This window comes from Nicotiana sylvestris, chromosome 1, assembly GCF_000393655.2.
Source record: "Nicotiana sylvestris chromosome 1, ASM39365v2, whole genome shotgun sequence".
NCBI lineage: Eukaryota > Viridiplantae > Streptophyta > Magnoliopsida > Solanales > Solanaceae > Nicotiana > Nicotiana sylvestris.
Window position 1 is genome coordinate 97,587,496 of NC_091057.1, and position 25,205 is coordinate 97,612,700.

General features: G+C 36.5%; 1 protein-coding gene, 2 long non-coding RNA genes and 1 pseudogene across 7 annotated transcripts; 2 read left to right on the forward strand and 2 right to left on the reverse strand.

Moving 5' to 3' along the window:
• Window positions 1-1,305: 1,305 nt before the first annotated feature.
• LOC104212477 (very-long-chain aldehyde decarbonylase GL1-5-like) lies at window positions 1,306-8,183 on the forward strand (annotated as a pseudogene).
• LOC138884985 (uncharacterized) lies at window positions 3,857-9,003 on the reverse strand. Of its 2 annotated transcripts, XR_011404899.1 has the most exons (3): window positions 6,806-6,993; window positions 6,453-6,656; window positions 3,857-4,878 (listed from the first exon to the last, which is right to left on the reverse strand). It is a non-coding gene; the product is annotated as an uncharacterized lncRNA (long non-coding RNA). The 2 variants fall into 2 exon arrangements; XR_011404900.1 differs by lacking the exons at window positions 6,453-6,656; window positions 6,806-6,993 and adding an exon at window positions 8,817-9,003.
• A 3,872-nt stretch (window positions 9,004-12,875) lies between these two features.
• On the forward strand, window positions 12,876-19,462 carry LOC104212478 (very-long-chain aldehyde decarbonylase CER1-like). Of its 4 annotated transcripts, none has more exons than XM_009761757.2 (10): window positions 12,876-13,019; window positions 13,804-14,030; window positions 14,977-15,209; window positions 15,655-15,874; window positions 17,366-17,741; window positions 17,822-17,929; window positions 18,180-18,383; window positions 18,457-18,555; window positions 18,780-18,938; window positions 19,052-19,462. In XM_009761757.2, the coding sequence occupies exons 1-10, from the start codon at window positions 12,960-12,962 to the stop codon at window positions 19,220-19,222; spliced, it is 1,857 nt and encodes a 618-aa protein (XP_009760059.1). In that variant the 5' UTR covers window positions 12,876-12,959; the 3' UTR covers window positions 19,223-19,462. The 4 variants fall into 4 exon arrangements, with proteins under 4 accessions (XP_009760059.1, XP_070021982.1, XP_009760057.1 ...); XM_070165881.1 differs by having other exon boundaries at window positions 18,183-18,383; XM_009761755.2 differs by having other exon boundaries at window positions 12,877-13,019; window positions 18,780-18,953.
• A 446-nt stretch (window positions 19,463-19,908) lies between these two features.
• LOC104212479 (uncharacterized) lies at window positions 19,909-23,696 on the reverse strand. The gene is made up of 2 exons (XR_707366.2): window positions 22,501-23,696; window positions 19,909-20,409 (listed from the first exon to the last, which is right to left on the reverse strand). It is a non-coding gene; the product is annotated as an uncharacterized lncRNA (long non-coding RNA).
• Between the last annotated feature and the right edge of the window lie 1,509 nt (window positions 23,697-25,205).

Sequence of the window (25,205 nt, forward strand, 5' to 3'; positions counted from 1 at the left end):
TATCATGACATTTGCAATGTCAATTGATTGTGGCAGTCATAACATGGCCGAAACTCGAGCTGCTGAGTTCGGAGGAAAATGGTGTAACCAGTTAGGTTTCACTAATTTTGTTCTCGAACTTGACTCAAATATCATAGTAAACATGGTCAATCAAGATGGAAACAAGAACATGAAACTAAAGATGGTGGTGGATAGAATTACAAGATTGGTCCAGCATGCAAATGCAACAGTCCAACACTGTTATAGAGAAGGCAACCAGGTAGCTGATGCTTTAGCTAAAATCGCCTCCATCTCTAGCACGAATTGATATGCCAATCCTTCGAACAACTACCAAAAGAAGCTAAAGGCGCCTTCATTATGGATAAGTAGCAAATGCCTAGTATCAGAACAAAATATGAGAAGAACAATTTTTTTGTTAGTTGAATTTGATGTGTATATATAGTTATGACAGTAGATTGGTAGATTAATTTGCTGTCCTTTTTTGGGTGATAGGAATCACCATGTTGTATTTGGTTCTGAGGTAAGGCATGGCCCCTCTCACTGATCTTTTTTTGCAATACAACACCCAGACCTCTGTCTGGGGAACTTTACATAAAAAAAAAAGAGTCAAATATGCATATCGAAAAATAAAGGGACCAAAAAGATCAATATCATCTTTTTTACATTTTTTTCATTGTTCTTTGGGGTGCTTTTCATAACAAGCTCAAGTATATGATACTCATATGAAGAGGAATATAATTTATAATTAAATTTGTACGTAGTACAAGTATGTGTTTACTGCAACTTGTCATGAATCGTAGCATTGACATGTGTTTCACACTTTAATTTGATGCATATTTCCAATTTATACGCAAGCACACAATGTAGCATAAGCTACTTCTAGGTAGACTAGAGTTGCTAATTGATGACACGGTCCGGTCCAGATTATGGGTATCTCGCAATTAACTTTTTTTTTACTTTCTTAGTACGAAAAAAAAAAATTAGGAATTATCAAACATGTAGCTAGAAAGTAGATTTTGTGGATAATTGCACCGAGTCTGTTAAAATGATACCACGGTAGAAAATGCGAAAATAATGAAAAAAGTTTAACATCCATGTAGAAACACAAAAAAATCTTATACTATTACGTACAATTATCCTTAAAAAATGGAATTCATAGTTCAGAAATTAATTAATACGAGTTTCCTGTTATAACAAGCACACGTATACTAGCATTACATTGTTGATGTTTATAAGTTAAAGCGGTAAATAGGAAATACACATGCCCCTACATAGCATAACTCTATAAAAGGCAGTGGAAGCAGAGGGTTGAGGAACATGTACAGGGAAAGAACAAGTTGAGCAAAGCTGCAAATACTTAGTTTTCTCAAGCTTTGTGGTGAAGTAACAAAAGAATGGCTACTAAACCTGGCATTCTCACAAAGTGGCCATGGGCACGCCTTGGGAACTTCAAGGTACTCTTTTTTGAATTCCCAACTATCTGCGACCTATACCTATCACATAATAGCGAAGGCGAACTTTTTACGTGTTTGTTTTGTATTGGCTGGTCTTTTCCTTACTTCTTCGAAGAATATTCTATACTGGAACGGAGATGTACGGTTAACCAGAAGAGGGAGAAAAATATTTCATAGACTACTTATATTTTACAATACCACATATCAGATTTCTACGTGCAACTTAAAATAATTTTGGAGCTATCCTTGCCACTACAATATCAACTTCTCTTGTGCTGAATGGATTCAAAGATTTAAATATTAGTACAAAAAACATTTGCTTTTAACGGGGAGTGTTCTATCGAATATCAAAATGCATGTAGCTCATGAGCCCTACTTCCACGCAAATATTTATTCTTGTTAATATTCTAGACTAAGTGATTCTTGTTAGGATCACACCGGGTATGTTGTTATATTCTAGACTAAGTGGTTAGTATTTTCAAAAGTTCTACTAAACTGTCTCTTTTGGAGAAATCCACATAGTACTCGTAAATCCCTCTGTTTCATATTAAATGAGGTACTTTCCTTTTTAGTTTGTTCCAAAATAAATGACACATTTCTAAATTTGGAAATAGTTCAACTTTAAACTCTTTCATTTTACCCATTTACTCTTAATGAGAAGCTTTTATAGCCACACAAATGTCATGGCCCCACAAACTTTTTACCCCTTAAGCTTTTAAGACCACAAGTTTTAAAAGTTCCTTCTGTTTTCTTAAATTCCGTGGCGAGTCAAACTACCTGAGAAATTTTATTCTGTATGAGACTCACCTATTATGTGGCAGACACAACTTATATGAGACTCCATTAGAATTTTGCCACGTTGATTTTGGGCCCCACTTTCAATAAAATTTTGTCAACTCCCCGTCGTTGCTCTTTTACTCTCTCCTCTTCCAAATTTCTGCAACTGCTTAACTCAATGTTTCCATCTACCAGACTTCATTGTTTTTTGTTCGTTCTCTAATTTTTCAAAGACACTCAAATATCAAGCGAATAAAACACTTTAAAAAAAGAAGAAGAAAAAATCAGTAGGGAAAAAAAAAAGCACCATTAATATTGATATATAATTAAGTTTTTGCATTGTCCATGAAACCAACAAATGCAGACACAACATATATCATCTTTATTTTCTCCCTTTTACTCTCTGTTTTATTGTTCTAATTCCTCTGTCCTCTTTCTCTTTTCTTTTTATCTATAGAAATAATGAAAAGATGTAGAACAGTAGAACAATACATCTGAAAAAATTTCAAATAAGATTGGTATATATTTTGTTTTCATTTTGATTTCACTGTTAGGAAGAGCTGGAGTAAAAAAAAAAAGTCAAATTTTTCCTCTCAATAAACATCTTTTTTTCTAAAAATAATTCTGCAACAAATTGACTTTATTTGGGTCAAGTTTCTCAAAACCTCAAGGAGTGGGTGAGAGAGACTCCAAGATCCCAATTAAAATAAAAATGCATAAGTAGTACCTCAAAGCGGAGGGAGTACTTTTTTGCGCCTCTAAGGTAAAAGTGACTAGTTAACATCATGTGACAAGTTAACATTTTCATAGAGCCTGTATTACGCAGTGCATGAAGTTTGCATTGTCAATCTGCTACGATACTCTACTTTTTATTATCTTCGCCCTGAATCATGAGGTTATTCTTGCTAGAATTATGCTAACTACTCTCTTTTACAAAATAATTTGTGTGGGATGAAGTACTTGGTTTTGGCACCATTTGTGGGTCATAGAATATACTCATTATTCATAAGCAAAGATGACAGAGAAAGGAGCATTTTTACCCGTACTCCCATTATTACTCTCGAGGATGGTTCACAATCAGATATGAATATCTCTATCCCGTTACGTGACTGCCAAGGGTAATAAGCGGATTCTTGATAGGAGCATCGAATTTGATCAAGTTGACAGAGAAAGCAACTGGTACCCACTTTTCACCCTCACACTTTCATTCTTCACCCGCTACATATATAGTAGTAAGTGCTAACATACTCACTATTGTTCTAAAAAATATTGACTTGCACTTGATGCTTACACCAAACCAACCAGTTTAACCTTTAGCAATTCCAAATTAAAGTGAAATTTATATAACATAACCATGGTGGAAGAAAGACACATGTTGTGCATTTCTTAATTTAGTGTAAACATCTAAGTGCCTGTAAATTTTTACCATTCTGGATTCCCCACTTCTTTCCACAAAGAAAGTTTAAAATGAAAGAGTTACTATTTTGACGAGCTGCTCTTCACTGCTTTGTACGGGAGGTTTAGGCAGCAAAATTGAACCCCTATTGGTTGTTAAGGCCCTTTACTATAGATTTCGTGTAAGCTAAAATAGTTTGAAAGCTTTGTCTCATAATATAAGCTTTACCTTAAAAAACCTCAACCTTGTGCTTGATATATAGTTTCTGTATCTACAGAGGGATCGAACAAAAGGAAAAGACACTGTACATGCATGATTGATTTAAGGTTGAACACATATATGGTTTTGTAGGGATGATCAGATCATACTTAATGGGCTGTTTTACTATATCGGATACCTGATGCTGGAACAAGCTCATCACATGCCTTTGTGGAGGACTGATGACATCATTATTATGGCCTTGCTTCATATTGGTCCTGTCGAGTTCCTCTATTATTGGCTTCACAGAGCTCTGCACCACCATTTTCTCTACTCTCGTTATCATTCCCATCACCAGTCACCACTCCTCCATTGTTACTGAGCCCATCACTTGTAAGTCGTCTTTCAAATGATCAAATTATCAAGAGTTAGAATGATCAATCCTGGAGAAAATGCATTACAGTTTTAGACAACAAAAGAAAAAAAGATGTCAGGTTAAATAAAACATATGAGAATGAAGTACTTTTAAAAAATTTCTTTCTCTAACATAAGTGACTGAATTGGTTCGGAAAGCCTTGAGGTTTAAAATTTTTGGGTATTTTATTATCAGTTCCATTTTCTTCCGAATATTTAGGATGTGGGGACATTTTCAACTTTGGCAACCTAAACAATGAGGCTTTTGGCCAATTTATAAACAATAGCATGTTACCTAAGACCCCCAACCCAACCGAAGGGATATAGTTAAAAGAAAAAGACAATCAATTACCAATTTGTGTGGAAGTAAATATTTGTATTCTTGCAGCTGTGATACATCCATTTGCTGAGATACTAGCATATTACACACTCTTTGCCATACCAACGCTCACAACTGTATTCACTGGGACTGCTTCTATAGCTGCATTTGGTGCTTATGCCACCTATGTTGATTTCATGAACAACATGGGTCATTGCAACTTCGAGCTCATTCCTAAGTGGATGTTCTCTATGTTTCCCCCTCTCAAATATTTGATGTATACTCCCTCGTGAGTCTTCTTCCATATTTTAAGTTTTATGCTACAACGGTGTAAAAAAAAAAAAAATTACATCATCATATCATTTATAAGATAATTACAAGTAAATTTTTATGATAAACACTAACTAGTAACCTGATAAAAATGGTAACTAACATACTATTATAGCTTGTAAAAGATCTTTATCCTATTAGTACATATAATTTTTATCATATCTAAATTTTTATATTTGTTTCAAAAAAATTATGAGTACATTTCTATAGGATGGCTACACAGTTTACTAGACCTTTATGTAAGCCTGCAGCTAAGAAATTTTTTGGTGGAACTTCTGAAACATCTCGAAATTTATTTAGATATAGAATCACAGAATCAAGAATACTTCATGTTCATGGAACCCCAAGGTGTAACTAATCATGCATGTCTAAACGGTTGTACGGTGGCCTGATTAAAGTTACAAGAGAGATGCAGCTCTTGTACCTACTAAAGAGGGCACGGCCAGCAGGAAAGTTCTATCAAATTTGGCTTCTGCTTCCAACTTTACTTACTCAGGGAAATAAATAGAAACAGTAGAAATTAAATTCTTCTCTTAAAAGTACTTTTCCTATAGATTGAGCAGGTCAGGTGAAGTTTTTTTTGAGATGGAACAATCATTGACGTTTTGTATTTGTGAAGATCCTGTTTATTCTTTTGCCCCTAAGATCAATGTTTTGGTGGCACAGGTACCACTCACTACATCACACTCAATTCAGGACAATTCTCTTTTCATGCCAATGTATGACTATATCTATGATACAGCCGACAAGTCGTCAGACACATTATACGAAAAGTCACTTGAGAGGGAAGCTGAAGTGCCTGATGTGGTGCACCTTACACATCTAACAACCCCAGAATCCATCTACCATCTTCGACTAGGGTTTGCATCTCTGGCCTCGAAGCCTCACACCTCTAAGTGGTATTTCTGGTCACTGTGGCCCATCACACTATGGTCAACAATGATTACTTGGATTTATGGTCACGCATTTGTTGTCGAGAGAAATTTATTCAAGAATCTCGAATTACAAACGTGCGCTATCCCAAAGTATCGCATACAAGTAATTTATTATCATTCAAGGCTGCTTTTAGATTTTGCAGGTCCGGTGTTAAAATGATTATTTCACCTAACTCTAGATTTTGTTGCAGTACTTTATGAAATGGCAAAGAGAGACTATTAACAGTTTGATCGAGGAAGCCATCATTGAAGAAGATCAGAAAGGCATAAAGGTTTTGAGCCTTGGACTCTTAAATTAGGCAAGTCAAAATATATGCCTAAAAAGTCCAATAATACTCATCTTTACTTTATTTATGAGAAAAATTCATGATATATTCTTAACTGGTAATTTTCTTGCGAACTTCTCAAAAAATGTTTACTAAGCTACTACAATATTATTATTATGGAGAATTAAGATTTGAATAGAATTCACGCCTCACCTGATATCAATATTTGTAGGCTGAACCACAGAGGGGGTGGGCTAATACCTAAGCTTTTGTACAAATGTAAACTTTATAAATACAAATGTAACTTTCCAGGAAGAGCAGCTGAATAGCTATGGTGAACTTTACATAAAGAGGTATCCTCACCTGAAAGTGAAGGTGGTAGATGGAAGTAGCCTAGCTGTTGCTTTGGTCATAAAATCCATTCCTAATGGAACTTCCCAAGTTGTACTTCGAGGCCGTTTGTCCAAAGTTGCTTACTTCGTCGCCCTAGCCTTGTGCCTAGAAAGAATTCAGGTATCTCTGACTATTAATCTCCTCCTTCATTTTGGTTTCCCTTTTTCTCATTGGCTATAATTTTTATATATAGGTTCTTGTGTTAGATGAAGAAGAGTACAAGAGACATAAAACAAGGCTTAACCCCGAGGCTGCAACTAATTTGATCCTGTCAAAAACTTATTTATCAAAGGTATAAACCATATTACATTGAAAATACTAACCTCAATCTTGATAATTTATAACAATTCCTTTCGCCTCCCCCCTCCCTCCTCTCCTAACCCAAAGTTTTGTCATTTTGTCGAGCTTTCAACAATCCTGGAGTTTAGCAAGTCCAAATATAGAAAAGAATCCTCCCCCCACATCTCCTGTCTTCTGTCTATATATTTAAAAAGAGATTGAATGAAGTATTTTACTGCAGACATGGCTAGTAGGCGATGGATTGAGTGAAGATGAACAATTGAAAGCACCAAAAGGAACATTATTTATTCCCTTTTCACAATTTCCACCAAGAAAAGCTCGCAAAGACTGCTTCTACTTCAACACACCAGCCATGATTACTCCAAAATATCTTGAAAATGTAGACTCTTGCGAGGTTAGAAAAGATCATTTAATCTTCTTAATTCTCTATATCAATTTGATTGTGTTTTGATAACTAAAGAAATTCATGAGTGATTTTTTCCTAGAATTGGCTGCCAAGAAGAGTGATGAGTGCCTGGAGAATAGCTGGAATTTTGCATGCATTGGAAGGTTGGAATGAACAGGAATGTGGTGACATGGTGCTTGATATTGAGAAAGTGTGGAAAGCAAGTCTTCATCATGGATTTCACCCATTAACCATGACTTCGGCTGCTTATTCAAAGGGTTAAAATTATATATAAATAGTCTGCTCCTACTATTATGGGATCTTGGATCTATGGTGACTTAGAAGCTTGTAAAATATTTCCTCCAACACTTATGCAACAGAACTATTTTGTTGCACAAGGTGTTGCCTTCTAGAAGTTGTTCCAAGAAAATTTACACTTACATTGTATAAATAAAAAGTTGGTACAATGCTAACCTACTAGAGGCATGTTGTAGGTTAGCAAAACTCATATATATATATAATTATACATATCAAAAAAAAAAAAAAACTTATGTATATAATTATATAAAAGTTAAGGCATCTTGCTAAGATTTGGCTTAAGGCCACCCGAGAGGCCGCTGTGGTCCAGCTATCTCTTTCCCCAGCCCATGCTCCCCCACCCAACCCCCTACAGATGTTGTGACAATCTATGTTGCTCGGACTCTCTGAAAATGTGGCCGGATACGTGTCAGATCCTCCCAAAGTAGTGCATTTTTGAATGATCCGACACGGATGCGGCTACATTTTGGAGAGTCCGCGCAAACATAGGTGACAATTGGTTACTGTGAGCTACAATGCTTATGTTCTTAGTACAGATTGGCACTCACAACTGATAGAGTTTCACTTATTATGATTCAACATCATTCTTGTAATTGTACTAGATGCGTGTGACCCGTGAAGCTCTGCTAAAACATCAAAGCAACTATATTTATTTTCGGATGGATATGTGATGAAGCACTCATTCTTTTCATCAACTATATATGTTGTTCAACTTAAATACTGAGGTGCAGAACAAGTTCCAAGCAAAAGGCAAAGGAAAATCAAATAGATCCAACATCTAAAACATATTAGAATTCGCTCACTCAAGATAGACATGTGCATGACTCCTATACTTAAAAATTAATACTAGAATATAATTAATTAGACTACAGATGGGGATACGCTCAAAAAACATATTGCATTATAGGAATTAGGCTGACTAAAAGAAAGCTCAACTTTCTTGAATGTGGACAACAGGCCATGACAATTTGCACTTGTGATTATTTTATACCACCGTGAAGCAGGGCATATTTTAATTGGTATGAAAAATCGTCGTGATCCTATATATGGCATTTATAATTTACAAAGCACAAGGTGAAATTTCACCTATTCCAGTTGGACTTCAAATACAAATTTCTCTGATTCGTCATTCAAATTATGAAAAACAAAAGGTAGGCCTTTTAGCTCCACATAATATCCGAAGAGAAATATGGAAAACATAAATATTGGACCAAAAAAGATCAACTTTCTTTTTTGCTTCATCTACTGAACACGTACACAAACTCTGTTGGACAAAATAGAGCCAAAGGTCAATAACAAAGTAATAAGAAACAGAAGTTGGGGAAGCTTACCAGAAAGGCAAAAACGAGCAAATTGTAGGGAGTCGGTCGCGAGCAGCAACGGCAGAACACAGAGAATAGCAAAAAGAGTGATAAAGGATCAACAAAAGAAGGTCGAAGGGAAGAAGAAAATGGAGATACCAGAGGTGTTATGGGATATACGAAAGAAATTAGAGAAAATGACAAAACTGATCCCTTACTTTTGAGGAAAGGTTCAAAATAGTTTCTTAAATTAAATATACCCCTTAATAATTTTGGTACTTTATGTGTTGTCAAAAGTGAACATTTTTCGTCTCCAGCAAATATTTAACAAACTTTGTTTGTTTCATTTCATGGAAATTGTGAGAAAAATAATTAAGATGTAACAGGAATTAACATCTTGAGGTGTAGTTTTAACAGTATTTCTATTTCTAGTTTGGTACAATATTTAGAGGTGCAGTTTCTAGAATTTGACATGATTTTCTTGTCATTTTTGGTTACATCTTTTTTTCCTTTCCAAAGTTTAAATCTAACAGTCAATTTTGTGAAGTATTTAACGAACCAAATATGGTTACTTTCACTTAAACGACCAAAACTGGTAATAAGAAGTATATTCAAAGAATTATTTTGAACCTAGCTACCTCACACATAAGGACCTTTTTGCATTATTCCTTGAACTATCTTGAGACGGACGGAATCGAGGTTGAGATGGTTCGGGCATGTGAAGAGGAGAGATATAAATGCTCCAGTCAGGAGGTGTGAGGGCTTGTCCATGGCGGGTCTGAGGAAGGGAAGAGGTAGGCCTAAGAAGTATCGGGAAGAGGTAATTAGGCAGGACATGTCGTTGCTTCAGCTTATTGAGGATATGACCCACGATAGGAAGGTGTGGAGATCGAGGATTAGAGTTGTAGGTTGACCGATAGTAGTGTGTTCCTCCTAGACTTGCTAGTAGTACTAGGAGTAAGGTCTATCGGAAACAGTCTCTCTATCTATATAAGGTACGGGTAAGGTGTGCGTACGCACTACCCTCCCCAGACCCCATATATGGGATTACACTGAGTTTGTTGTTGTTGTTGTTGTTATCTTCAACTGCTCTAAACATAGGACTAAGCAATAAGCACTAAAGGATCGTTTGGCTGGTCGGATAAAGGATAACAATTCCGGGATAAAATGCAGGATTATTTTATCCCGTGTTTGGTTATGAGTATTAATTAGTCTCGGGAACCATTTTATACTAAAATGGTAGAATTAACTATCCTTTATAGAAGGTGGGATAGCTAATCTCATAGTATTGTCTATCACATCCTCGCAACCTAAGGACCCCTAAGGTTTTCTTTTTTGATAAGATGACCCCTAAGGTTTTCTAGAGGCGAATAGAAACACAATACATGCATGCTTTCAAGTATTCCACTAGAATTCATCTTCCTAATTAGGCAAAATCTCTAATTGAATCCCCTCACAAATTTAATCCCCCAAATGACCTTCTTCTTCCTTCAATTATATGCGCGAACTCTCTACCCTACCCCTTCTTTTTCCTCTTTTGGCTCTCTCTCTCTCAAAATCTAATATATACTCTTGTGTATCTCTCCCATTATCTTGAAAAGGAGAGAGAGATAGATGTATTGATCAAAAACTTTCCTAAAATTTAATTTGTATTATCGGAGTTTTACAATCTATCATGCATATGTTGAGCTAAAAAGACTCAATTGTAACAAAAACAGAGATGAGATTAATGAATAATATGATATTACTATTCACTATGTGAGTTGTATTCATTACCTTTATTTGTGGGTGTGTTTTTTCTATGACAAACAATATTTTTAGGGAAAATGACTTATTTTCTGAAAAATGTTTTATGGTATTCGATTGGGAGTGAAAAATATATTTCAAAAAAGTATTTACTAAAATATTGATAATATTGATAGCAAAAACAAATTATCACATTTTGATGTTCATGTCTAATTAACCGTTGATAGAATTAATGATATAAAGTTGAAAATTGAGATAGTTGTGAAAGAATATGTTTTCCACCCAAAAGTGGGTATAATCATTTCTTCCTATTTGATGGGAAAAAAAAATTTCACGTATTTTCTGAAATGTATCTTATTGATACCAAATGCTAAGTTGTTGTAGTTTGACATTTGCTTTAAACACACTAGTAGTCTAGTTCTAAAGACTGTGAAGCACAATTAAGCACTCGCAGCAACAAGTAGGTAGCTAACAAGCGGCGTTAGGATTTTAAATTTATGAATTTCTAAATTTTAATAAAGGTACTATTTTTTTGAATTCTGGATATATGCATTTTTAATACGAATACAGATGTTGAGTTCTTCTGAACTCTACGCGGAACTGTAGCTCCCCTACTCCTGTACCCGGTTCCCCCATCCCTATATTTTTCATCTCTCCTTTCGCATTTGAGAATAATAAATGTATGAATCAAAAGTCAACAATTTACAAAAATTGGTGCTAAAGGACGGCTATGTGTGAGCTAGAAAAGGGACTCACTTAAAATCTGTGTGCCTTTCAGTAGGTTTGTTAGTTTGTAAACGAGTAATTGGCTATCCGAGGAAATTTATTTTATACTAAATTAGACTTTTTCAAACGGTCACAATAACATTGATTTCTCTTGATATCAGTTAAATCCAAATAACATCTGATATTTTATTTAAAATATAAAACTCATAAAAATCTCAATGATACAACAATTTCTCATTTGTTAAACTAAACATTAGTAAGAAAATTGTTTTAACACCTCTACCTCTTGGTCGAAATATTTTAATCCGGGAGCTTTGAAAACTTTAACATCATTATTTTTTATCATTATCATTATTTCTATCATTTTAATTTGTTATGATGTATATTAGCCCCTTTTCCTGTTAGCTGCAACTTGAACTGGACCGCAACATTGATATGATCTAATACACTTTCAATACATAAATTTCAAACTTCCTACACAAAAACACACTAGATGGACTCAAAGTTGCGTATCCATTGGTCTCCCGGTCCTGAAAAAGCAAAAGGTTATGACTCAATTAACAATGACCAAGGGCTATAATTCCGACTTTCGTTAACAAGACAATTGAACAAAAACATTTGGTTAGAAAGGATATTTTGTTGAGATAGGTGAACTGCTGTGGTCAGACCAATGGTACATCATGCTTCAAAGTGAAATGCAAAAAGAGATACGTCCATCAGGATTGAGTTACAGGTAATTTGAAAGGACATTCGACACACTTTTAATACGTACTTCCAACTTTCTACGCAAACACACCATTAATGTAGCATAATCTATTGCTAGGTGGAGTTATAGTTGCTTATCCCCTGGTCACACCAACCCAAAGAAAGAAGGTTAAGCTTCATTTAAGCATGACAAGGGCTACAATATCTTGACTTTCATTAAAAAAATAAAACATGAATCAAGCTTGTACATAATTAGACAGGATATTTTGTTCCTGCATACTAAATTATCACATGGTGATTAGGATTGACTTTGAGAAAGTTCAAAAGAATATTATTCATTGGCAGAAGCTATAGGTTGAAAATGCAAACACACAATGTAGCATAAGCTATAGCTAGGTGGGCCCGTTGTTGGAAAAATAACACAGAAATAATATTCACCGTCTATGACAACAATATTAATGGAGCACTAAGACATGGTAATCAACAAGAATAGAAAGATAACAAAGGATAAAAAGATGACAAACCAAAAAGAACAAATTAACTACTATAGTAAGGAACATTACACTTGCTAGTCCCGAGTAAAATTCAAGAGACTACAGACTCAAATAAAAGAACCCGCTTTACTTACGAATTATTTTCTTACCGTGCTTGTGATACTTCTCACTGCTTTTGCTCTATCTCGGCGTGTCTTCAACTAAGGTCTGAGGAGAATCTACTTACATTACAGCTGAGCAGAGTCGTGGGCTCAAAGAATACTACCTTCCATCACATATACCAAACTTGGTCATCATGAACCTCCGCCAACCAAGTTAATTGGCACAGGCCAATTAACGAGTCACAGTTGCTAATTAATGAAACGGTATAGATTGTGGTTACCTATATAGTAGCGAATTTTATATAAAGCCGTGGAAGCAGAGGCTTTTAGAGAACAACGAATGGGGCAAAGCTACAACTAAGTACCTAGTTTCTCAAGATTTGTGGTGAAGGAACAAAACAATGGCTACTAAACCTGGCATTCTCACAGAGTGGCCATGGGCACGCCTTGGGAACTTCAAGGTACTCTTTCTTGAATTCCCAACTATTTTTTCTCCTTTCTTTTGCTGTCAAAACATGTTATGTTTAAAGTATATTCAAAAGCGCGTATTTAAAATGAGGTGTCTTTTAGAAGTAATGTCAGTATTGAGTTACATGCATCGCTTTCTTTTCTTTTTCTTTTTTTTGCTGTTGGAAAACATATTCCTCGATTGATGCATCAGTACTATGATCTTGCACTGAGTTATTTCCGGTCCCACATAAAAGTGAACAAGAAGATTGTGCGTGTTCACTTTGTTTTGCCTATTGTTTCCCTATTTCTTTGGGGGGAAAAGTACTATATTATCATGGGAGGATGATATATGGTTGTCCAGAAGAGAAAGGAAGAAAAGGACTTCCGTTTAGTGCTTCAATTCTAATATAGTAGTAATTAAATTTGACAGATTTAAGGAAAAAATTCTTTCTTATTAATATAAGTATCTGGTGTTTTCAAAACCTGTATATTTGCTGGCTGTTTTGATAAAATTCTTATAGTACTCGTAAGATATTACCTTTTCTAGCTTCTACTTTTTAAGGTAAAAAGTAACAACCTAATTAGCTCCATGCAAAACTTTAATGTTTTCAGATTATGGTTACGTTTATGTAGTATTGGCATTGACAAGCTTAATGCATTCAACTTTTGTATTCTTTTCTTCCTTCTATTTCTTTTTCGATACGATTTTGTGCTAAATATATCATGAAGTTATTATAGCTAGAATTTTGCTAAACTCTTTACTTTTTCTTTTTGAAATAATTTGTTGGGATGAAGTACTTGCTTTTGGCACCATTTGTGGGTCATAGCATATACTCTTTCATCATGAGCAAAGATGAAAGCCAAAGGGACATCTCATACATATTCATACTTCCATATCTACTCTCGAGAATGATTCACAATCAGATATGGACATCTCTATCTCGCTACAGGACTGCTAAGGGTAATAATCGAATTCTAGACAAGAGCATTGAATTTGATCAAGTTGATCGAGAAACCAACTGGTATGTACTTCCCACCCTCAAGCCTTCATTCTTTCACCCACTCCACAGTAGTAGTAAGTGAAATATATATACTATCATACATGTCCCTGTCCCCCGCTGGCTGGCGCCCACACTTCCTTCCCAAAAGAAAGTAAAAGAAGAGAAAAGTTATTTCAATGAGCTGCCCCTTCTTCTTTAAGAAAGGTTTGATTTTGGAGCGCATACTTAAACCACTATAAACTCGGAGCAAATTCAACATCGGCCAATCAATCCATAGACCCTTATGACACGTTTTAAGGTCATTTGGGCCTAGATTCAAAGCGGACAGTATCCATTAGTAGGCTAGACTGCTACAAATGTTATCAAAACCACTCAACCTACAACTTTTGGTGATGGTGGGACAAATCTTAGTGCGCAGTTGAGTTTATGCAAAACCCACAACATTGGGAGTTGTGGTGGCACAGAACTCCAACTGAGCTTAGGTGAATCCCACATCTTCGAAATGATGGCGGGGTAAACATCAACACCGTTGAATCCCTAAGAGGGATTGTGTATGTTACAATTTAGACAAATCTCACATCGGCAAAACGCATACGAGATGTTGGGTATATAAGCAAGCAAGTCTTAGACCCTAGTGACGTCTTTTAAGACCAATCGGACCAAAGCCCAAAGCTGAGAATATCACTGGTGGCCAAAGCTGCTACAACTAAGGCCATTTTGAGCTCTAAAATTTATGATGCAACATTTAGGTTTTGTCCAGCCGAGTATGTTATTGGAAAGTTTCAGTCAGAAGATAAGCTATACCTTACAAGAGTCAGAATCATGTACTAGGTTGCACATGTCTAAACCATGCTTTGGACAGTACTAATTAGATTTTGATAGTGTCCAAAAGGAATCCACCAAGCGAAAAGAATATGCAAATAAAGTACATGGCATGATTTGTTTAAGGTTGAAGTGTTTTCTGTAGGGATGATCAGATCATACTTAATGGGGTGGTATTCTACATTGCGTACCTGAAGTTCCAACAGACACATCACTTGCCTTTGTGGAGAACTGATGGGATCATAATAACTGCCTTGATGCATATCGGTCCAGTGGAGTTTCTCTATTACTGGCTTCACAGAGCTTTTCACCACCATTTTCTCTACTCTCGTTATCATTCCCATCATCACTCCTCCATTGTTACTGAGCCCATCACCTGTAAGTCGTCTTCAGAAATGTTCTGTATCATTTGTTTTATTTGATGTAGTTTTCAGAGGTAGAACGATCAGTCTTGGAGAAAATACATCAGATATTTAAACGAGGAGCTTATGTTCTGTACACTGATAATGTAAATATTTTTATAGCTATCAGGTTAAGTTGACCTACAACAATAGGCAGCTCTCCATATTAAGCCTGACATAGTAACCTACAAAATAATATCTGCACACATAATGTGGAAAAATCTTTATGCTGTCAGTAAATATGATTTAAATTCTTAAGCAAATAACTATCTCAAGTAAAATGAGATGAATGAGAATGTAAGTACTTTGTAGAATGGTTTTCTGCATGTTAAAGACCTTCCCGCTAGCCTCAGTTTAATTTCAATGACAATCAATTACCTATATGCAAAGACTTACAAAGCAAAGTTCTTTTATTTTGGCAGCTGTCATTCATCCGTTTGCTGAGATCGTAGCATATTTGACGCTCTTTCTTATACCAATGACCACAACACTTTTCACTGGAACTGCTTCTATAGCTTCACTTGGTGCTTACACCACCTATATTGATTTCATGAACTACATGGGGCATTGCAACTTTGAGCTCATTCCTAAGTGGATGTTCTCTATGTTTCCCCCTCTCAAGTACTTGATGTATACGCCCACGTGAGTCTGTTTCCCTATATTTCAATTTTTATATTTACAGCATCAACAATGCTTTAGTTTTGGTTTTGCCTCGCCAAGACTTAACTAATCATGTGTTTTTCCATTCTGCAGTTTCTTTTTGTAATTTTATTTTAATTAAGTCGCCTTTGGGGCTGGGGGTTGGTATAGATGCCTACCATGTAAATAAACATCCCAAAAGGTCAAAATATGAATGAGGGGTAATAAAACTGAACGTCCTCAAAAAATAAAAGAGAGTTACTCCCAATTATTTACAATATGATTGCAGAAATTGATGTTGTGTTGTGTGATATGCAGTGGAGTTACATGCAGGTCGAGATCACTTCTCTGTGTAACACGGATAAACATATAACAAAAATTAGCGTCACAATTAGCCTATCCATTAGCATCATACACAAAAGTACTTTTGGTTTCATATTCAACTTTCATTTACAATAGCTATCTCTAGAAGTGATTTGAAATCTATGTTGCACGGACTCTCCAAAATAGCTGCCGCACCCGTATTGGATCCTCCAAAAAATACACTATTTTTGGAGGATCCGACATGCACCCATCGATATTTTCGGCGAGTCTGAACAGCATAGTTTGAAATATCATAGGAAATTAATTGGGTGATGAAATAGTATTCGAGACTATTGCAAGTAAAAAGGAAATTTACTAGAAACCTATAAGGATTAACTTCACGTACTTTATCCATGATAATGGTAAAGTTAGAAATTTATTTTTTATCACTAAAGTAATTGAAACTTTACCCACTATAACACTGAAGCTATAAGTCACATAACTTTTTTCTCACATTAACGTAATTGAAATTTACCCACTATACTAGTAAAGTTACTAAACTTTACCACTATAATCGCAAAACCTACCTATTAAGATGATTTTACTGTTAAAATGGTAAGTTCATTGACCACAAAATGTTGTTTGGAAGTTTGGCTTGGAGATGACTGATCATCAGAAAACACTCAAATCAAGTATGTAAACACAAAAACCTAGCTCATTTGAAGGAAAAGTGCAATGTAAAAGGTTCAAATGCACAGCCCCCCCCCCCCCAGAATCTCCTTAGAAACAGAATCTACAACAAAGATACTCTACGCATAGTTATAACTTTTCATTTTTTTCACTTCCAGAACATTAATGTTTCTTCATATTCAGGGGACCCAAGATGTAATTCGTCATGTCCTTCTCAAAAGAAAAAAGATGTAATTCGTCATGCATATCTACAAGGTAGCAGAACAGTTTAATTAAAAGTGACAAGAGAGATACAACTTGGGTACAACCAAAGTTAAGAGGCCTCAGTGAACAGAACTTTTGTATTTGCTTCTAACTTTTGTTCACCGGGCCCCGGGGAAATAAAGGGGAAAATGTAGAAGTCTTCTTTCAAATGTATTTTTTCCTACAGACTAAACAGAATAGTATCCTTGAATTTTGTTTTACTTTTTTAACACTAATGTCAAATCTTTGATGGCACAGGTTCCACTCACTACATCACACTCAATTTAGAACAAATTATTCGCTTTTCGTGCCAATGTATGACCATCTGTATGGTACAGTGGACAAGTCGTTAGATACATTGTATGAAAAGTCACTTGAGAGGAAAGCTGAATTACCTGACGTTGTGCACCTAACACATCTAACAACCCCAGAATCTATCTACCATCTCAGACTAGGGTTTGCATCCTTGGCCTCGAGGCCTCACGCTTCCAAGTGGTATATCTTGTTAATGTGGCCTGTTACGCTATGGTCATTTTTTATTACTTGGATTTATGGTCAAACATTTGTTGTCGAGAGAAATTTATTCAGGAATATTAAACTACAAACTTGGGCTATCCTAAAGTACAGGAAACAAGTAAGAACTTATTGTTAATCATGACTAGTTATATGTTCTGGATTGCTAAAGCGACTTGCCTAATTTTTTATTTTGTTCAGTACTTTATGCAAGGGCAAAGAGATACTATTAACAATTTGATTGAGGAAGCCATCATGGAAGCTGATCAGAAAGGCATAAAAGTTTTGAGCCTTGGACTCCTAAATCAGGTAAGTAAAACTATAGAAAATCAAATAATTCTCATCCTTACTTTATATGATATATAAGAAAAATGCATGATCTCTACCTAAAATGCAATTTTCTTGAGAAAAACATTATGTTAGCTATGGTAGATATTTACTATTACAGAGAAAATAAATTAAAAAGAATTCTCCCATCACCCTATATCCAATGTTTGTTGACTGGACGAAAGAGGGTTCCAGTTGATACTTACAATTATACACAAATTCAACGTTCTAGCAGGAAGAGCAGCTGAACAATAATGGTGAACTTTACATAAGGAAAAATCCTCAGTTGAAAGTGAAGGTGGTTGATGGAAGTAGTCTAGTTGTTGCTGTGGTCCTAAACTCCATTCCTAAAGGAACTTCCCAAGTGGTCCTTAGAGGTCGTTTGTCCAAAGTTTCTTGCTCCATCGCCCTTGTATTGTGCCAAAGAGGAATTCAGGTATCTCTTACTATTAATCTCCTCGATCACCTTCGTTTCCCTTTTTCTCATTCATTGCAATATTTATATATAGGTTATCATGTTAGATGAAGAAGAGTACAAGAGACTTAAAGCAAGGCTTACCCCTGAGGCTGCAACTAATTTGGTCCAGTCAAAGACCTATTTACCAAAGGTATAAACCAAAATACATTGAAAAATACTAACCTAAATCTTGATGATTTATAACAATTCCTTTCATCTCCCCCCTCCCTCTCCTAACCTAAAGTTTTGTCATTATGTCGAGCTTCGAACAATTCCGGATTTTAGAAAGTTCAATATTAAGAATCCTCCCCCACATCTCCTGTCTCCTGTCTATAGATTTAAATGAAGGTTCTTGATTGAAGTATTATATTGCAGATATGGCTAGTAGATGATGGATTGAGCGAAGACGAACAACTGAAAGCGCCAAAAGGAACATTATATATTCCTTTTTCACAATTTCCACCAAGAAAAGTTCGCAAGAATTGCTTCTACTTCAACACACCAGCCATGCTTACTCCAAAACATCTTGAAAATGTAGACTCTTGTGAGGTTGAAAAGGATCATTTAATTTACTTAATTTCTCTATACTAATTTGATTGTGCGTGAATAACAAAAGAAATTCATAAGTGATATTGTTCTAATTCTAGAATTGGCTGCCAAGAAGAGTGATGAGTGCCTGGAGAATAGCTGGAATTTTGCATGCATTGGAAGGTTGGAATGAGCATGAATGTGGTGACATGATGCTTGATATTGAGAAAGCGTGGAAAGCTAGTCTTGATCATGGTTTTCGCCCATTAAAAATGACTTCTGCTGCTTAATCAAAGGGTTAAAATTATATTTAGACTGCTCCTATTGTTATTGTAAACCTTGTAAAATATTTCCTCCAACACTTTTGCAACAGAACTAGTTTGTTGCTCATGGTGTTGCCTTCTAGAAGTTCTTCCAAGAAAATTTACACTTTCGTTGGATAAATAAAAAGCAAGTACAATGCTAATCTACTAGAGCCATGTAGTAGGTTAGCAAACCCCATATATATAAATATATAAAAGTTTAAGGCATGTTATTCAGATTTGGCTTAAGGCCACCTATTCTATTGAGATGTCCCTAGGCCAACCCTCTTTTCCCCGGCCCATGCTCCTCCACCCAACCCCCTAAAACGTTGTGACAATGGGTTACTATGAGCTACTAGGATAGTACGTTTATGTTCTTAGTACAGATTGGCACTCACAACTGGGAGACTCTCACTTATTATGATTCAACCTCATTCTTGTAATTGTACTAGATGAGTCGCAGCCCGTGCTAAGCACAAAGTATTTGACTGGTGGTCCGGAGTACAAGGTCTAATCCCAAGAAAGTTAAAAGAAAGGTTGTCAATAAGTTTGCATTCACACGAAAGAACATGAGATCTCAATGTCGGTATTGTAGTAGTTATTTCAATTATTACTTACCATCAAACCAATATTTTTATCTGTTTTTTTAAAATAATATGTGCTTTGACAGAAAATCATATGAAGTGAAGCTCTGCTAATTAAGCAACTATATTTAGTTTAGGATGGATATGTGATACAGCGCTCAATTGTTTCATCTACTATATATGCTCTTCAACGTAAATCAGAACAAGTTACAAGAAAAAGGCAAAGGAAAATCAAACAGCCCAACAGCAAAAACATAAGATTGCACAAAATATATATTGCAAAATTAGGCTGACTGATTGAAAGCTCAACTTTCTTGAATGTGGACAAAAGAGCTTGCCACTTTGCACTTGTGACTGTATAGTGAAGCAGGGGACAATTTCTATTGGCATCAAAATCATTATGATCCTGTATATGTAATATCATTGACAAAGCACAATGTGAAATTTCACCTTTTCCAGTAGGACTTCAAAAACTAATTGCTTTGATTCGACATTCAAATTATGAAAACTAATTGCTTTCGCTCCACAATACTTGAAGAGAATTGTACAAAAGGAAAATATTGGACCAAAAAAGATCATCCTTTTGTGTACCTATTGAACAGTTGACTGCAATCTGTTAACTAATGCCATTCTAAATGGAAAACCAAAAATTGCATACTCAAATGCTAAGAACGAAATTAAAATTTTAAAAAAAAAGGACAGAAACAAATAAAAGAAATCACATAGAACCACGAAGAAATTCAAGAGGCAAATCCACTTACATTAAGGAACCCAGAAATAATGAAACAGAAGTTGGAGAAAGCTTACCAGAAAGGAAAAAAGGAGCAAATCTTAGCACCAGCAAAAAGGGCAATGCCCTTAAAACCTTTGGGAATTATAAATCTTCTAAAGCCCCGACCAAACGCTACACGGAGTAACAGTTAATTCCCTAAAAAGTCAACTTTTCTGATTTTTTAAAATTATATTTTACCCCTGTCACACCTCCTTTTTCTACGGAAGGAGTGTATAAGGGAGTTTTTTCAATTAAAGTGACATCATTCGAAATGAAATTATTTTATTTAATTTAATCAGAGTCGCCACTTGGAATAATTTATTTGGTGTCCCAAGTCACCGATTTATTTTTAAAATCTCAAATCGAGGAAATTTCGACTTTATTTTAAAAGTCTGCGAACCAGAAATTCTAAGTAAGGAATTCTGTTAACCCGGAAGAAGGTGTTAGGCATTCCCGGGTTTCGTGGTTCTAGCACGGTCGCTTAAACTATTAATAATTGGCCTATTATCCGACTTACTACATGTTTTAAACCTATTGTGCATTTTTAACTTTAAACCGCTTTTAATTATTTTATGGAATTATTCTGGAACAAGTTACGATTGTCGTACACTTGTTTGTTTGATACACATCGCGAATCATGTCACGTGAACCGTACTCACGATCTACAACATGTTTAATTTATTAAAATTATTAGTTGTTGTGGCCGGGTCACATAAATGTACCCCGAATTTGAAAATTAGGTGTCACAACTACGTCACGGGAACCGTACCTGTAGCTATGATGATTTACTATTAATCGCGCCTAAAGCAAGCTACGATGTTTGAAAAGGTATTTTTCTATACTAAGTTAATATTAATGTGAGGGCCATAGGTTATGGATTTTGTTTGCGTATGGCACACCTCAATTTATTTTTAAAAGAAAAGATTTGTATTTTTCTCTAAGGCAAACTAAAGATGTTCCTACTTTAATCTAATTTAAAATTAGGTATCACAACCACGTCACGGAAACCGTACCCACAGTTGTAATAATTTTAATTGCGTGCCTAAAGCAAACTACTTTGTTCAAAGATTAATTCTTTAATGTAAAGCTTTGGTTCTGAAAAGTAGAAACCTTGTGGCGCATCCCATGAATTTTACTATTGATATAAGTTACGATCTTATCACCCAATACTCTTAACATGATCTAGAAAATAGTTTTCTGAGTGAACATGGAAATGTTGTTTCAGAACACAATTTACAACCCATCACAATAGTATAATGTGGGATTGGGACATCCGGGAGGTGCTTTATGATAATATTGAGTATAAAGATGGAAACTGTTATGCATTGGTTGAAGCAAGAAAATGGACGAGTTAACAATTGTAAAGAAAAATGATTCACGTGCATCAATGTAAGTCAATTTCCCCCATTTGGTGAAAACATGTTTTCTTTTGCAAAAAAAAAAAAAAAAAAAAAAAACATTATCCACATCTTAACAACATCCAAACAGTAGAAGATGCTTTTACCAAGGAAAATACTTTCTGTAATATGCGTTAAACCATGCCAAACACAACTCCTAATGCTGATAACATTAAATTTCAAAAAAAAAAAAAAAAAAACATGCCTCAAGAAAGTATGCATTTTGAGCTAAACAAGCTATCACCTTGAGTAAACCCAATATTTCACATTCTATAAAGTTTATTAGTCTAATTCAGCTGCCAACAGAAACAAATTGAGAACTACAGGCTTCATATAAGGGAAATGGCACAATAGTTTATAGCATTACCTTAGATTGCAATTAGCAGAACTGCAGAATACAATATTACTCGAGAAACATCACCAAAAATCATAGACAAATAATATGGGAAGCATATAGAGAAGAAGAAAACACTTAACTCAAGAGCAGAATGATAAAATAGGAGATGAACTTACCTATTGAAAGTGAAACACTGAAATAAGCTCAAATATGGTAGAATCAGCAAATGTAACTCCAGCAACAATTTCCACAGCGATAATTACACAATGAGATAACTGAAATGAACGAACCAAATCGAGGCAAATACAAATTCGAATGAAGCTCAAAACGATTCCAATAGCTAGTTGCGCAAGAACCAGTTCTAATTAACAAAGGCCGAGATTTAGAAGGCAATGAAACCAAATGAAGGCTTGAAAAGAGGATTGGAGCTCAGCTAGCAACAGGGGAGTAATAGCAGCAGCAAATCACGGATTCATTCGTTGATGGCTTAGTTCTCGGCAGAAGGGCGTTGTCGAATTTCGGCGAGATGGTGGTGACCGGCGTCTGTGCTTCTTGGTCTGGGCGGAGGGCTATGTAGCGTGGAGATGGGGAAAAAAATGGGGTGATTTGCGACTGATTTGATTTTTTAGATCGGGAGATCCGCCGTTTTGGTGTGATGTGAACTTGTTTGGCCGGGGAGTTTTAAGGAAAAAATAAAGTTTTGGCCCAAAACTAAGAACCCTAATTTTACACCTATAAATACCGGCGTTTGGATGCTATTTCAGACAATCTTGAACTCCCTCCTTTAACCTTAAACTTCAGCTGCATCCTTTCCCTCAAATACCACTGGTCGCAAACATTTTGAAACCCAAGCTTTCTTCAAATTTCTTTTTCGTTCCGTTCGGACTTGAGGCATAAAAGAGCAGAAATCTTTTCGTGTTTGCTCGCCGATTCGCTGAGCCGAGACCTGTGCCTTAAGTTCACTGCACCGCAAAAGTGGTAGCGGCGATAGCTCCTTCTGATTTTTGGGTCGTGGTATTTTCTGTGTTTTCAGGAATTCTCGGAGTATTGGAGACAAGTTGGGCGCGCGAGCACTGGCTAAGGAGAGCAACCTGGGCGAGTGTCAGCAAGGGTGGTAGGAAGTGGGCAGGAGCATACAACTACATCGAGCACAACAAATCAGCCACAGGTTTTGTTATCGGGAGTTGGTACCTCCTGTTTTACTTCCCTTTTGGTGTTAGCTAAATTACTGTTAATTTACTTCGCAATAGTTAAACTTTTAAACTAGGATACTAGTTACCACGTGTTTCCTTCTAGTTTGATTTGTGTACGTTGTGTACTAGCGAGTATTCTCTAGATTGTTGTAGGTGTAGTGGCTGCAGTCTGGGATGATAGAATAAGGGCATGTCCTCGGGTGGGGCGGAGTGTGGGGTGGGGTTCAGGGGGTAGGTCGGGTAGCAGGGGAGGTAGAGGGGGCAAGGGAGCCTATAAGTTGAGAATCGGGTCATGGAACATAGGTTCACTAACGAGTAAATCCATAGAGTTGGCGAAAATCCTGCAGAAGAGGAAGATTAATATAGCGTGTGTCTAGGAGACTAGGTGGGTCGGATCGAGGGCGAAAAATGTGGATGGGTATAAGTTGTGGTACTCTGGTGTCCTGAGGGGTAAGAATGGAGTGGGTATCCTGGTAGATAGCCATCTTAGGGAGTCCGTGGTGGAGGTCAGACGGGTGAATGATAGGCTAATGACTATTAAGTTGGTGGTGGGTGAGGGTACTTTAAATGTCGTTAGCGCGTACGCACCACAAGCAGGCTTGGATGAGGATATTAAAAGGCAATTTTGGGAGGGGTTGGATGAGATTGTTCGTAGTATACCGCCTTCTGAGAGGTTATTCATAGGAGGAGATTTCAATGGTCATATTGGGTTATCTGCAGGTGGGTACACTGAGGTGCATGGCGGATTTGGTTTCGGAGAGCGGAACGGAGGGGGCATTGCGCTGTTGGACTTTGCCAAGGCTTTCGATCTAGTCATTGCAAACTCGAGTTTTACGAAGCGGGATGAACATTTGGTTACTTACCAAAGTTCGGTGGCGAAGACTCAGATTGACTATCTCCTCCTCAGGAGATGCGACAGAAGGTTGTGCGAGGACTGCAAGGTTATCCCAAGTGAGACCCTCTCAACGCGGCATAGGCTTTTGGTGATGGACATTTGTATTAGGATAAGGAGGAAGAAGAAGTCAGTACGAGGACGCCCCAGGATTAGGTGGGGTGCCTTAACTAAGGATAAGGCTAAAGAGTTGGAAGGAAGGTTATCGGCAATGAGAGCTTGGAGAAGTAGTGGGGACGCAAACACAATGTGGTCGACGACGGCGGACTGTATAAGAAAGGCGGCGAGAGAGGTGTTAGGGATATCTACGGGCCACTATGGTGGACACAAAGGAGATTGGTGGTGGAATGCAGTGGTCCAAGGTAAAGTGGAAGCAAAGAAGGCGGCTTACCTAAGGTTAGTAGGGAGCACTGACGAGGAGGAGAAGAGAGAGAACAGTCAAAGGTATAAGGTAGCTAGGAAGGAGGCGAAGATGGCAGTGACGGAGGCTAAGACGACAGCTTTTGCTCGTCTGTATGAGGAACTAAGGAACAAAGGTGGGGAGAAGAAGTTATTCCGACTCGCTAAGGCGAGAGAGAGGACAACTCGGGATCTGGACCAAGTGAGGTGCATAAAAGATGATGACGGCAAAGTTTTGATGGGAGATGACCAGATTAAGAGGAGGTGGCAGACCTATTTTCATAAACTTCTAAGTGAAGAAGGGGATCAGGATACTATACTTGGGGAATCGAGGAATGCCGACAGTCACCATGAAGTAAGTAATTGTAGGGACATTGAGATCGATGAAGTCATGGAG